This window comes from Gambusia affinis, linkage group LG20, assembly GCF_019740435.1.
Source record: "Gambusia affinis linkage group LG20, SWU_Gaff_1.0, whole genome shotgun sequence".
Taxonomy (NCBI): Eukaryota; Metazoa; Chordata; class Actinopteri; order Cyprinodontiformes; family Poeciliidae; genus Gambusia; species Gambusia affinis.
In genome coordinates, this window is record NC_057887.1 from 9,865,597 (window position 1) to 9,879,629 (window position 14,033).

General features: G+C 41.5%; 1 protein-coding gene across 2 annotated transcripts in view; it reads right to left on the bottom strand.

Moving 5' to 3' along the window:
• The window catches only part of LOC122823211 (Snf2-related CREBBP activator protein), a 37,585-nt gene that overhangs the window by 6,977 nt on the left and 16,575 nt on the right, over positions 1 to 14,033 (bottom strand). For both annotated transcript variants that reach the window (XM_044102606.1, XM_044102605.1), the window contains 20 exons: positions 12,723 to 12,813; positions 12,503 to 12,592; positions 11,592 to 11,765; positions 11,243 to 11,460; positions 10,382 to 10,559; positions 10,143 to 10,279; positions 9,577 to 9,746; positions 7,604 to 7,933; positions 7,230 to 7,416; positions 6,957 to 7,126; positions 5,813 to 5,976; positions 5,494 to 5,709; positions 5,152 to 5,316; positions 3,904 to 4,059; positions 3,474 to 3,818; positions 2,462 to 2,625; positions 1,873 to 2,177; positions 1,595 to 1,797; positions 468 to 637; positions 38 to 234 (listed from right to left, as the gene is read on the bottom strand). In XM_044102606.1, the coding sequence (XP_043958541.1) occupies positions 38 to 234; positions 468 to 637; positions 1,595 to 1,797; positions 1,873 to 2,177; positions 2,462 to 2,625; positions 3,474 to 3,818; positions 3,904 to 4,059; positions 5,152 to 5,316; positions 5,494 to 5,709; positions 5,813 to 5,976; positions 6,957 to 7,126; positions 7,230 to 7,416; positions 7,604 to 7,933; positions 9,577 to 9,746; positions 10,143 to 10,279; positions 10,382 to 10,559; positions 11,243 to 11,460; positions 11,592 to 11,765; positions 12,503 to 12,592; positions 12,723 to 12,813 (3,830 nt within the window). The remainder of the gene's footprint in view (positions 1 to 37; positions 235 to 467; positions 638 to 1,594; positions 1,798 to 1,872; positions 2,178 to 2,461; positions 2,626 to 3,473; positions 3,819 to 3,903; positions 4,060 to 5,151; positions 5,317 to 5,493; positions 5,710 to 5,812; positions 5,977 to 6,956; positions 7,127 to 7,229; positions 7,417 to 7,603; positions 7,934 to 9,576; positions 9,747 to 10,142; positions 10,280 to 10,381; positions 10,560 to 11,242; positions 11,461 to 11,591; positions 11,766 to 12,502; positions 12,593 to 12,722; positions 12,814 to 14,033) is intronic.

Genomic DNA, 14,033 nt, shown 5'->3' on the forward strand with positions numbered 1-14,033 from the left:
TTTTTTGTGGACAAACAGATGTAATTAAATGCACCACCTGTAGATGTGGACGTCTCGGGTCTGGCCGATTCTGTGGCAGCGGTCTTGCGCCTGAGCGTCCATGGTGGGATTCCAGTCGCTGTCGTAGAAAACCACAGTATCAGCCCCGGTCAGATTGACCCCAACGCCCCCGCTGCGGGTTGACAAAATGAAGCAGAAAATGCGTCTGTCTGCGTTGAAGCGCTCCATGAGGGCCTGCAGAAGAAGGCGTGAGAAACAGTGAGAATCAGACATGTCAAAATGCCACGTTTACTTATGAAGATTTAAAAACAACCAATGAAAGTGCTTCTAAGAACTGTTTAGCGTTTCATTGTCAAAGGTCTCTTAACGCAGGTCAGTTAGATTTTCCAAACAAGATCACCTCAGTCTTCTTTTCAGAACAATATTTCAGTCATTAGCAGGAGTGTAAATGGAAATGTTTGCCAAACCTGTCTCTGCTCCACGCGCGTGCTGCCGTCCAGACGGAGGTAGATGTGTCCGTGGTAGTTGAGGAACTGCTCGAGGACGTCCAACATGCGCGTCATCTGAGTGAATATCAGCACTCGGTGGCCTCCGGACTTCAGCTTTCGCAGCAGAGTGTGCAGAGTCTGAAGCTTACCTGCATGCAGAGGACACACGTTTGACAAAACAGAACCTAGGAGAATACCGAAGTGCTATTTGGACCCCGGTGTGATTCTGAACATGATATGGAAGATGAACAGGTGACTGTCCATGTCAGCTTCTGAGGTAAAATATCCTATTGGTGGTTTTAAGAAGGAACTAAAGACCTTTTCTTTGCAAACAAAAATTTTTGGTCTGCTATGTTATGATGTTTTTTTTACAGATTTTTACTACAGAGAAAGGTGCTATATAAATACAATGTATATACTGTGTGAACTCACTATGCTACAAAGAAAAGCCATCTGCATTTATGCGGCGCTCCAGTGATTTGAACAAAATTTTTTGAACTGCAAGTTCAAGATCTGTTATTAAGATTTTGGTGAATTGTTTTGTCTACAGAAATGATGCTGAACAGTCCTGTATCATTTAATTCTAGGGATCAGAAAAATGTTATTTAATATTAATTAATCGAATACTGAAAATCTTTTATTAAATAAATTCATCTAAAAAGAAAAGTTAGCAGGACCTCTATGGTGTATGTTTAGAGATGATCATTTTGGGAAACACAGGAACATTGATCTCTACTAAACACATTCTTTTACACCAAAAGATTTTTGTTTTCACAGCTGTTTTTGTCTTTTAGCAACATCATTGTTATAGCTTTTATTTATTTTATTTGGATTTTAGCTTGTCAAGCAAAAGTGGTGGAAAAGTGCTACATGAACTTATATAAACAAGTCAGAGCAGCAATATACATTTGAAAAGAAAGCCGGTTGATTTATTTCAATATATTGTTTATCTGTCTCCACAAATAAAAATCCTGCAAAGATTTAGACGTACAATATGTGGAAAACTGTGGATAAGCTGCAGACACGATTCAGATGGAAGAATCTGTTTGGCTATTAGACATGCCTCTCCACCACTCTGTCTGGAAAGTACTCCTTCTGGGACTCACCGCAGTCGTACTGTATGAGCCTCAGGTCAGGAAACTGAGTCCTCATGTTGCAATGGATGCGGTGGAGGCTGCGCGTTAATGGAGCGACCTGACCCGCCAGCGTGGAGGAGAACACCGCTTGCTTGTGGCTCAGAGATGGAGGAGGATGGCAGCAGTGCATGGAGATCAGAGGAGCCTCCACAGGAGGGATCACAAACACAAACCTAAACATAGAAAAAACTCATTAACAAACAAATCTCCCTGCTTTATTAGCTTTATACGCGTCTGTTAATGTCTACCTGTCGATTATATGGCTGAGGAGCTCCACCCTTTGATCAGGGGTGTGGATGGCTTCTCTTAACGCAGGGCTCTGGAACCAGCAGTCCTGCTGCTGCGCGAGCAGACACCTGCTGTGGCCTGAGCGGCTCCACTCCCCCTCCGCCTTCAGAGCCGCCGGAGACGGATGAGGACCAGGGAGGAACGTCAGAAAGTCTAAAACCTCCCGGCCGAACACCGGCGTCGCCCCACAGTGGCGCTCATTGACTCGGAAGATGAAGTCCAGCCGACTGTCTCGCTGCCGTTTCATCTCATCAGCCAGCCATGACTGTTAAACCACAGAAATTCAGACGATCGTGAGGAGGAATGCCGCAAAAAAACAACAACAAAAAAACATGCTCATAGAGCAGAATCAGACTGCAGTCTGATAAATAACCAAAACGAGATGTACCCACAGGGATCTCACATGCCATCAGTAGGTATTTCTTTCACATGCATGCTTTATTTTTGCAGAAATTTAGACTAGAAACAAAGACAATCTACATGGCATCAGATTGTAGTTCTGGAGTAAAACTGAGTAAAATTGAATATAAAGATATAGAAGCCGCTCACCACATGGAAAGGAGAGCGTAGAGGTGGGCGGGGTGCCCTCCTGCGTGGGAGGTTGGTCTTCGCACTCCCGCTGGGCTTCGACTTTACCGGTGGTTGGCCGCTGCTGTCTCGAGGTGCTGCTGAGGGCTTGGCCACAGAAGGCGATGCAGCAACCACGGTTGGAGCTAAGGATAGGATGGAGAAGAAGGCAGAGAAACACTTAGCATACGGCTAATAACCTAGAAAATACAAACTCAACTTGGGCGCATCTGTGGAACCGCACACAAGATTCGTACGATTTTCCAGCAACAGACATTGTATTTAAAAACACAAATGAACTTAAGAAAAATAAATCTGTCTTAATTCACCAATATATATAATATGATATCAATTTATTACTGCTACTAATAATCTTGTGATGGTATTCTAGGCAAGCTAAAATATAACAAAATGTTATGCTTTGAAAGATATCCTTCACACACCTTAAGCAGCTGAAAAATCCTCTAGTTTCAATGCTGATGTTTAATGTATAAAATATAAGCCAACATTTTATTTCAAGTCATTGAGAATAATTAATATTCATTACACTAAAACAACCCAAACAAATTGTGTTAAGGTTAATTGCCTTCTTGCACAAAGAACGTTACAAAACAAAAACTATCAGTTTAAGTTTTCTAGGATTTAGCAGATAGAAATAATTCTGGTGAACCTAAAACAAAAGTTTCGTATGATTTAACTTCAGTTAGAAAAAACCGTGTCTGTCTTTTTATTATCTTTAAATATGTAACGTAAATAACGTTTTCCAAATTAAGACTAGCAGTTTCCAAATGTTGAAAACATGTCATTTGAAATTCAGGCATTTTAAGGCACTGCAAGCAGCCTGGTCAGTGTTCTGGCAACATCAAACAAGGCAGGCTGATAAATTAAGAACAAAACTGCAACAGGGTTGCTGGGAAGGGAACCTCTGCAGGAAATGTGGATCCAGGAAAGCTTGCAGCTCAGGAAAACAGATCCTCTTAGCATGTTGTCTCACCTGGCTGCTCTATGCTGCAGGGGGGCGGCTGCACTACCTTGAGGACTGGCCGGGGGGCTTGGGGCTGGTTTGGGGTGGAGCTCGGAGGTCTGAGGGGGGCTATAGTGTAGTGAGCCGTAGCGGGGCCGGGGCCGGGCCCGGGGGCGCGTGGGGCAATCTGCAGGAGAGCCGTGCTCCGGACAGGGGTGGTGTTGGTGTGAGGGTGCAGGGAAGGGGGCGGAGCCTGGGGAGCAAGACGTGGGGAGGGGGCAACTGCCAGTGTGGGGACGGGCCCACCCTCCTTGCCTGCTGCCTGGCGCACAACAATCTTCACGACTCCAGGGCTGCTCACCACGGTGGAGGTCACTGAAATGAAACCGGGAGAATTCCCAACTTGAGGACCAACTTCTATGTCTTGGGTTAAATTAACAGGAGGTCAAAGGTGAAATACCTTGGGGTGAGGCGTTGTGTGGCAGCTTGTTTGCAGCGGGATTGGCGACAGGTGTGTTTGCAGCATGTGTGGCGGTTGTGGTCTGGACAGTGAGCTGTGCAGGCTGACTGATGAGGTGATGCTGCACCCCGCTGGACACCAGGTGCATCACGTTACCTGGAGAGGAAACGGGGGGGAAAATCCACATGAGACAGAATCAAACACCGGGTTGCTACACAGTTTACACTTCAGAAGTTCAGACTTCTCAAGACTAACATTAAAATAAGCAATTTCTGACATTAAAGTACAAAGATAAGATTAGTACAAAGAAGTTCTTGCTTTATTTTTTTTCTATGTGCAGCATGAGCCAACTTTTCAACTTTGACATTTTCAAGACTCTATTCTCTTTTGCTCAATTAACTGTCCAGCTAATTTTCATTATTTAGAGAATCAAAAGGAAAGAAGTTGGGCTTTTTCACACAGTCACACAAATAATTGATCAAAGACCTATACCACAAGACGTTCTGGAACCATCAGTGGACATGCCCTTACAAGGGCACAAGGCTGACCGTTACAAATCAGTTTCACAGACAGCTAATGACAAAAGCAGCTGATAAACACAAGCATGTGTAAAAGTTTCTAACCCCCAAGCAAACATCCAAAAGACAGTTAATAGTGTACCACAAAAGAAAGGAATCAAGTAAACAACACACAGAATAAAAATATAAAAACATAACCTTTCAAATAAACTCATAAATAAATGAACTTAGATAATTTTTCTAACAATCTGCTCATATGAAGCCAGAATGACAGCTTAGTGTGTAAACCGATTCTTCACTATTTATTGGGGCGACTGTGGCTCTATGGTAGAGTAGAACCTTGCAATCGGAAGGTTGTAGGATCAATTCCAGCTTCCTCCTGCCACATGTCGATGTGCCTCTGGGCAAGGCACTTAACCCCAAATTGCCTACTGATCTGCGTATCGGTGTATGAATGTGTGTGTGTTTGTGAGTGCAAATGGGTGAATGTGACTCTAGTGTAAAGCACTTTGAGTGGTCAAAATGACTGGAAAAGCTCTATATAAGTTCAGTCCATTTACCACGTCCATGATTTAGAGTCAGTTTGATCCAAGGAGCTCAATAAATCTAATTTTAAACGCCCGAGACATGTTTCCACTAAATTTGGTCTCACACCAGGTTTAACTACTGCAGATTGAGTTCCTCCTTGATGTCATTTAAACTGTATAGTTGTGTAAATGTTTCAGACTACCTTGAACTGGGCGTGGGCCGGCCGCTGGGACCTGGTGGATTTGCGCTCCAGACAGAGTCAGTTTGTTGCCTTGAAGCTGGAAGGTGACGGGTTTGCTGCCCTGGCTCGATGACACTGGTCGCCCTGCCAACGAGGCCAGCTGTGCGATGCTCACCACCTCACCGGCTGGGAAAGAAAAACAAGACTAATGTTAGTTTATTATTTTACTTCAAAACAGATATTTTAGCGTGACACCAGGCTGCTGCACTGACATCAATATTTTATTTTTACCAGCTGATAATAAATGTGAGTTTTAGAGATAGATAACCCCTCAAGCACTTCCCCTAAAGTTAACACACTCACATGGCAACCTTGCTTGCATATCGGGGCTGAGTAAAACCCTCTGTGGCATGATGCTGCTGGGAGCCGGACTGGGATGGGCCGGTATACCGGCTGCACTGGGCGCACCGGGAGGCCGTACGGTCAGTATTGGCTTCGGCGTGTTGGATCTCACTGCGGTTTGAGGAGCCGGATGAATCGGAGGGCGAGGTGGAGCTGTGGGCACCACTGAACACACCACTGGAAGACATAAGAAACTATGAGCATGCAAATTTAAAAAATAAACCAACAAGATTTACGAAGAGTTATTTTTTAATGTTTTCTTTTTCTTTTTTGCACTGACCTTGCTGAACAACAGGAGCAGGAGATGGAGCAGGAACAGGAGCCGGAGTGGCTTCAGAGACGGGAGAAGGTTTGGGGGTCTGGGCTGCAGGTGGAACGGAGCAGGTGGGTTTGTTCATCAGCAGAACGGGTCGATTATCTCCTTTAGGAGGCGGCTGGAACATCCTAAAATAACACCACATCAACCATTCAGAGAAACACTAGTTAACAGAAATTCAACAGAAGAAGGTTTAGTGAGATTCAGTCAATTAGACAATGACGATAAAAGACCAGATTGTGACTAAGACTATATTTTATTTTAAACTAAAATGTGTGGCAAAATTAACACTGCGCCATACGTGAAAGCTGAGAACCAACTTCGTGAAGGTCTGCCTCTGGAAACTCTCACTAAACGGTTTAATAAGTTTATTTGTGTAGCACATTTCAAAAACAAGGCAGCTCAAAGGGCTTTACATTATATAAAAGTAACACAGTCACTAATTATGAAACAAGCAATAAACATTACATTTTGTTAAACGCCATCATTAAAATCAAGCAACAAATATTTTGATCAATGTTCCATTTTATTACTTTGGTTTTTAGACTTGACTTAAAGCTTTCAGCCTTCGGGCTGTTTTGCAGTTTTCCAGAAGCTGAATGCTGCTTCTTCGTATTTGGTTCTGGTTCGGCAGAACAAACCAGAACCAGAAGACCTGAGTGATCTGAAGGGTTGATACAACAACAAAAAAATCTTTTATGTATTCTGGTGCTAAGTCGTTCAGTAATTTATAGACTAATAGAAATATTTTAAAATCTGTTTTCTGAGCTGCAGGGAGCCACTGGAAGGACTTTAAAATGGTTCTGACTCACTATGTCAGAAAAATGTCAAAACAGAGAAAACATCGAGTATGAATTACTCATGTCATCACCGTCATTATGTTTAGGATGCCTGGAGGCAAAATATAATAAAGTATGTTTACTAACAAATCCATCTGACGAACTGGCCAAGTTTAGTCAATTTCTTTGAAGAACTACTGGATACTTTTCTTCAATAAACCCCTGGTTTGTATACAGTTCTCTTTCTCTTCCATGTTCATACATAACTTGCATACCTCTCCTATTTTGCATTTCTCTAATAATAATAATCTTGGCTGCAGCATATGTACCTGTTGACCTTCATGCGGACCGGTTTGGGTCTCGGCGGTGGTTCAGGGGACTCTGTAATCTCCTGTATAAGCTGGCGGCTGATTCTGTGGAGCGGCAGGAAGACGTCTGCCTGGTAACGGGTGACATGGTGCTCCAAACCGACAAGATCAAATGCAGAAAGGTCACAGCGCTGGAAAGTTAAAACAGAAAAACATGTATATTTTTTTTGCCATCCTTTCACAGCTCATTTGAGCAGCAAATAAAAGTTTTGTTGAGTAGCCATCCATGCTAACCTTCAGAGGAGAAATCTCCAGAGCTTCCTGCACCAGGGAGGCAGTACGGAAGACAATGGGCTGCGTGATGAAGGGCGACTGGATGGGTCGAGGGTCAAACAAGTTGGGGTGGTTGCACACTTTGCGGAGCTGCATGAGGATGTTGATGACGGACATGAAGTGACCACTGGCCAGCGTTTCCCGTGTCCTATGGATCAGAGAGAAGGCTGGAGGTTCATTTTCCAGGAGGAAAACTAGTCAGAGCCGAGATCATTTCACTCTAAAATTAAGCACTACTTTGTATTAGTGTATCACATAAAACCTGTGAAAAAAAAGTTCAAGTGGTGTGAATATTTTAAGACACTAAGTATTTTTCTGAACTTTCAGGAACTCACGAGGCTTGTGCCATGAAGTCGTCGTAGAGAAACCTCTGCCGCTTGGAGAGGCGGCAGCGAACCACGTGCTCGTATTTTTTCGGCATCTGCTTCTCAACGTCGGCCTTGATCCTCCTGAGCAGGAACGGCCTCAGCACCTTGTGAAGCCTCTTGACCAGGCCCTCGTTGTACTCCTGGCTGCCCTCGATCATTCCCGTCAGCGGGTTGGAGAACCACTCCTTGAACTCCCGGTGGGACTGGAAGACGTGAGGCATGAGGAAGTGCATGAGCGACCAGAGCTCCATCAGGCTGTTCTGCAGGGGAGTTCCTGTCAGGAGCAGCCGGCGGTGGCTGTGACAGAGAGATGGTAGAAGCGAGGTCAGGATAAAGACTCAGCCAGCAAACATGAAGATGGTTAAATCTAGCAAGAGTGGACGGTGGGTAACTCAAAATCCCCTAATTCAGACTTCAGGGGAGAGCACAACTTTCAGCAGATAATAGGAAGGCTGAACAATGTACAGCAAAGTGGATCTATTCTAACCTTTTGACCTTTCAACCGCCGTCTATCGTGTAACAGAAAATGCAGACGGCCCTTTGGAAATCTCACTTGTAAGATTTCTTTAGAAATTAGACATTTCCTTTAGACATAACATTAAAATAATTCCAGTAAATAACAGCGCTTAAAATAAACTACTCTTAATCCCAATTCTAGATGCTTGGAAAAGAAAATACACATTTCCAAAGTTCTTACATCTTACATTATTAGTTTTTAGAAAGTGGTCAAAAATGGTTAAATTTTTTTAGCAACAGCACAAATTCTGATCGATGCATTTTTACTTTTGTGTGTTATGGACATTTGAAAAAAAAATTGCTGAATCAGCAGGTCAGACCTCAAAGAAAAATAGAAATTCAAGAAAATCCACATTAGTACATCTCTAGTTTACTAAAAAACAACAACAAAAAATCTCCTCTCTTTTGGTGATTTTAGCTGGAATGTAGTCCAGCAGCCTGAATCCAACTTATCCTTCTGCGTCATATATCTTTACACGACAATTTTCCAGTGACATGCACATTGGCATACCACCAGCCAACAGTCTCATAATGAAAATTAGCTGAAAATAATATTTTTTACACATCTTTACAGCCTGATAGAGTTGGATTATTCATTTCGCCCATTAAAATTATGACAAAAATATTCCGTCTTTTATGACAAAAGCTTAATTTGAATGACAATGACAACAATGATCGTCAGTTTAACAACGAATTTAAAAAAAATCCAAAATATTGATATTTTCTTCTACATGTAATAAAATTTTTATTTTATTAAAACAGACATTCCTTCAATATTTTGAATTTGTAAGTGATTTAAATTTATATAAACTAGATGAATCAAAGCACTTGAGTGTTTCCTTAAGTTTAAAAGAAAACTATTTTGCAGAAGTACAAAGGGAAACTCTGCCCTTCTGTAAGTTTACATTTTCTGTCCATTCGTTTTACGCCACCAGAGGGCAGCGACAGACACAGATAGAACCCTGTGACAAATGAACTTCAAACTGAGCAGTCCAGCTCAAACTTCAGCTGAATGATTAAGAGTCCGGACGGATCACGGTGTGACGGGACATGCAAGAGTCTGATGTCTTTCTGCAGATCACGACATGCCTGGATTTTGGAGGTACTCATGAAATGAGCCGTAAAAATATCCTATTACCAAAAAGAACAGAAAAATAAAACACAAAGAACATCAGCAGTTTTGAAGCTACATATTGTTAACTCTTGCAATTAAAAACTGCAGTAAAAGAGTCAATTCACAGCTGTCATCTTACAGACAAAAGAACGGGACTAGCGGAGAGCACCACTGGCTCATTAAAATAATTGCAACCATTTAATTAAAAACAATAACAGATCTGATATACGAGTAGCGCTCTTTAATGATAGCAATAATAGAGGTAAAATATTCCACACACACCAAGCGAGGTTTGACAGAATCTACAGACCTGTTGAAGTTCAGCAGACTCTGCCAACGCTGGGACTTAAAGTTCTTGATGTTCTGAGCCTCGTCGAGGATCAGATAGCGCCAGGACTTTCGCCTGAACGCCTGGTGATCTTGCAGCACGAGCTTGTACGACGTGATGCAGACGTGGAAAGCATTGGGTTTCGTCCAGCCCTGTGAAAAGAATTGGAGAATAAAAAGTGAGCTGTTCTCATTTTCCACTGGCAAGGTTCTAAAAAAAAAATAAATCTCTGAACCCTTGTCCCTTTTTGTTATGGCAGATTTAAGGAGAAATATGCACTATTTTGTGTTTGTCACATTGAAATCTCAGGCAGATATATTGAAGTCTGGGGCTGTAATGCAACAAAATGTGGAAATGTTCAATTGACATGAATACTTTTCAAAAGTTGTGGATTGGTCGCTGCTGCCTCATGCTATTATAAGGATGTAACCTAGGCTACAATTCTGCTTCATGCTCTCAATATTTCAGCCCCACGTCAGACATGATGCCGCCTCTCGCCAGATGAAAGAAAAGCTGCAGACAAACCCAATAAAGCAGAGAAACGTCACCTGTCTCTTCAGCTTCCTCTCCTTCTGGCTTCCAAAGTAGGTGAGAATCTTAAAACCTGGACACCAGCGCTTTAGCTCCATCTCCCAGTTCAGCATCACACTGGTGGGGACAATGATGAGGTGGGGACCCCAGTTCCCTAAAGAAGAAGGAAAAAAAAACTGCTTGAAGGAAAGTAAAAGCACATGTACATGGAGAGGGATTTTAAAAACAGGCTTGAGGAATAAATATGGCCCGTTACCCTTTTCACAGGCCAGGTGGGCCAACAGGGCGATGGTTTGGATGGTTTTCCCCAGGCCCATTTCATCAGCCAGAATCCCATTGAGCTTCTTCTCGTACATGGTGACCAACCAGTCCAGTCCGATGTGTTGGTATTCCCGCAGTGTTCCATGAAGGAGGAATGGGATGGGGGTCTTTACCTTCAGACAGGAAAAATATGAGAAAGTAATGATCCAGATGTGAACAGGGTTAGAACGAACATGCACAGAAAAGCAGACTGGTATTTTCAGATTATCCAGCCCTGACTGGTGACCGGCCAGGCAGGAATTCAAACAAAGAAAGGAAAGAGGAAAAAAAACAAAAAAAACGATCCCCTTTAGGTCATCCTTAAGAATTACCAGGTCGTAACACTTAACACACCTCACTTTAAAAACTGTTATTGAGTGTGGCAGTCAAAATTAGCCATTACAGGTAATACTGACAGGTTTAAAACTGCAGTCTGAGGAAGAACTATTATTTAAAAATAATCTACTTTTTACATCATGTCTGGGGTTTTAGAAAGTAGGATTCAAGAGAGAATATGACTTTCAGCAGATAACAAGAAGGATTTATGTAATAAAGCTACATATTGTTAACGCTTTAAGGCTTTCAACTTGAAGAATATTACGGATTTGGAAACGTTATACAAGCGTTAATTAAACACCGCCTGCAGCCAAAAGGCATAAAAAACGAATTACAGGGAAATACTGTTTTTATTTTTTCTTCTATTTTAGGTCTTAAAGGAGACTTTGGAATACAGTCAAATTGGTAGCCGACCTACAGAAATGATGATTGGTGCATCTCTAGATCAGAAGATTGAGTGGTGGATGTTACACCAACCGACCTTGGTTGTAGCCAGAGTGTAGCCTTTAGGCTGCAGGCTCTCCGCCGTCGCAGCAATGTGGCTGATCTCTTTCTTTGGCCGCGAGCTGGAGGAAGGCGGGCTGTGGTCTCCCTCCTTCAGCAAAAGCTCCATCCCTTCATCTCCAAACTCATCCTCCTCCTCGTCACTCTCCTCTACATCTTTCTCTGAATTGTCATCTGCACTGTCTCCAGGGGAGTCTGAAAGAAGTGCATTAGAAAGACACAACAAATCAATGACAGAAAGTTTTTAAAACTTTCAAATTAGCAAAAAGAAAACAAAAAAAACAACAACTAATAAATAACTCCTGATTCGCAGGGAGTGCTGATACCCGAGGATGACGTGTTGCTTTCCACATCACTCTCATCTTCCTCATTCTCCACCTCCTCATCCCCAGACACCTCAGAATCGGAGCTGGCTTTGGAGGCAGAAGCAGAAGGAGCCTCAAAGTCAGAAGCGTAAGCTCCTTTGTACTTCTCCAGAAGCTCTTCCAGACTCATGTCGCCTGGAAGAGAACCAGAAACAAGTCGGGTTGGAGTTATTTGTCCTTCTACATAACAAGACTTGAAATGAAGTTCCTTGCAAAAGAAATTTTATTTTTTCCATTCCCCTTAAACATTCACTCAATTTGTTAAGATTACAAATGCAAAGTTTTATGCATTGATTGGGATTTTGTGTGATAAACAAATAAAAACATATAGCTCTCAATATTTATGCAGATAAAAATCTGAAAAGTATAGCTTGTACTTTTTATTTGCTTCTAATCAATACTTTGAAGCAAGTATTGCCAGGAGTCGTCCCACCCACAGTCTGAAATTTTTCCCCACTCTTGTTTTTAAAATTACTCTCTTCTTCCTGACCAAACTCATGTGAGGACAAGTTTGTCAACATTTCACTTTTTCTGTTTTCAAGTGGTGGATTTTTCATGTTTTCATTTTTGCTCTAAGAAAAATCTAAAATTAGGTATCATTTTTTCTACAGATCAATAATAAGAGTTACTTTGTGTTGGTCTTCTTCATAGTATCACAATATCACAAAATGTAAAAGAAAAAAGGCATGGATCCATTTGCAAAACACTAACATTGCAAGTAATTTTGATATAAACACATGAAGCAGGTAGGAGTAGTTATCTAGGTCATAGTGTGGCTGTAAAACAGGCTAAATTGGTGCAAAAAATACAAACATAAACAATTAAAAGTCTTTTTTTTTTTTTTTTTTTTTTTAAATAAAAACATCAACTACCTTCTTTGGCCAGGTCATCAAGTTCTTCAGCATGGTTGACGTTTCCTTCTACCTTCTCCTGAGCTGCTATGGTGTCTTCTTCATCCTCAGCTGAACACGAGGTGAGGTGAAACATCATTATTTTATTCAACATAAGAGATTTGGTATTATTTCTCCTTATCTAAAGTGTTAAAGTGTAGAGAAAATACAAAAAGTGGTTGTAGACTTAAATTAATCTTACCATCCTCCTCATTGGCAGTGAATTCTCCATCTTCATCCTCCTCCGCCGATAAAGAAGATTCGTTTGAGCATTCTTCCTCTGAGCCAGATTCCTAAGTTTTCCAAAGATTTGGTGATTACTTAGCCAACCCCTCCCCCCACAAAAAAAAAAAAACAACACAAAACTGGCACAAACTACCTGTATATTTAGATACAGCTGCTATGTCGTTAAACTGAGCAATTTAAAAACTCATACCTCACACTCAAAGTTGTAGGAAAGTTCAATGTTGTAAAACTTAAGGTTTATGCTCATAAACCCCTCATAAACTAAGGGGTTTATGAGCATGTCTATTGCACTTCAATATGTTCAGGGCTAATGTTTGTATAATAAAACCTAGACAGAACAAAAGGTGTCGTTAATCCAACATATTCGTCTCAGAAATTCATGCTCGGTTAGATGGAGCTCCAAATGAAGAGCAAAAAGCAGAGGAAGGGGCTCACATGTTTTAGCAAAAGATAACCAAAAGGCATCCAACATGACTTGAAAAGGTTTTTCTAACAGTTAGGCTCATTGCCCTTTCATCCAACCAAGAAGCTCGTTCTTGCTTGGTTCTTATTTGAAAATCTTACATTAGACTAAAGCTGCCCGTTTTCATACTGAAACAACTTTGCTTGACGTTCTTGAATTTTTGAAGCCATCATAAGCTTTCTAAAGCATGCTGTTGGCATAGAGAGTATGACTGGTTGTTACGAGCTAAAATTTAGCTCATAGTTATGACAGTTTGTGAAACTGCTATGAAAGATGATGACGTTACAGAAAACTTGCGATAAAAATCAGGTCTTTCAGATTGGAAGGCCTCTATGCCATCACCCTAATCTTTAGCTCAGATTCAAGTCGGGACTTTGACAGAAACACGAAATGTTACAATTACCTCAAATCAGAAGAAACATGTTGGTAAAATTACTTTAACTTTTAGTCAATCGGGAGTGTGAATAATATTGGATCTAACTGTACATTCAATTAATTTAACATCATTCAAACATAAACTTTTAAAGTTCCATTTTTCAGCCTCTACATTATTTCACTCATCAACCGTTCAAGTTGATGAGTGAACGGTTGATGAGTGACTCCCACTTGAAGTCTGATGCTCTTTACTCGTGAGCTGTCCTGAACAAGCCTTTCTGAAGAAGGAGGAATATCTGGTTGCCTCTTATTTTCAAAATTTAGGATGTGAAAGGAGGAGAAAAAACATACACGTCGTGCAGACACCAAAACTTTAACTTGCAAGAGCTCCACTGCACACTTTATAAGCTGTAGAGCACAATCTAATTG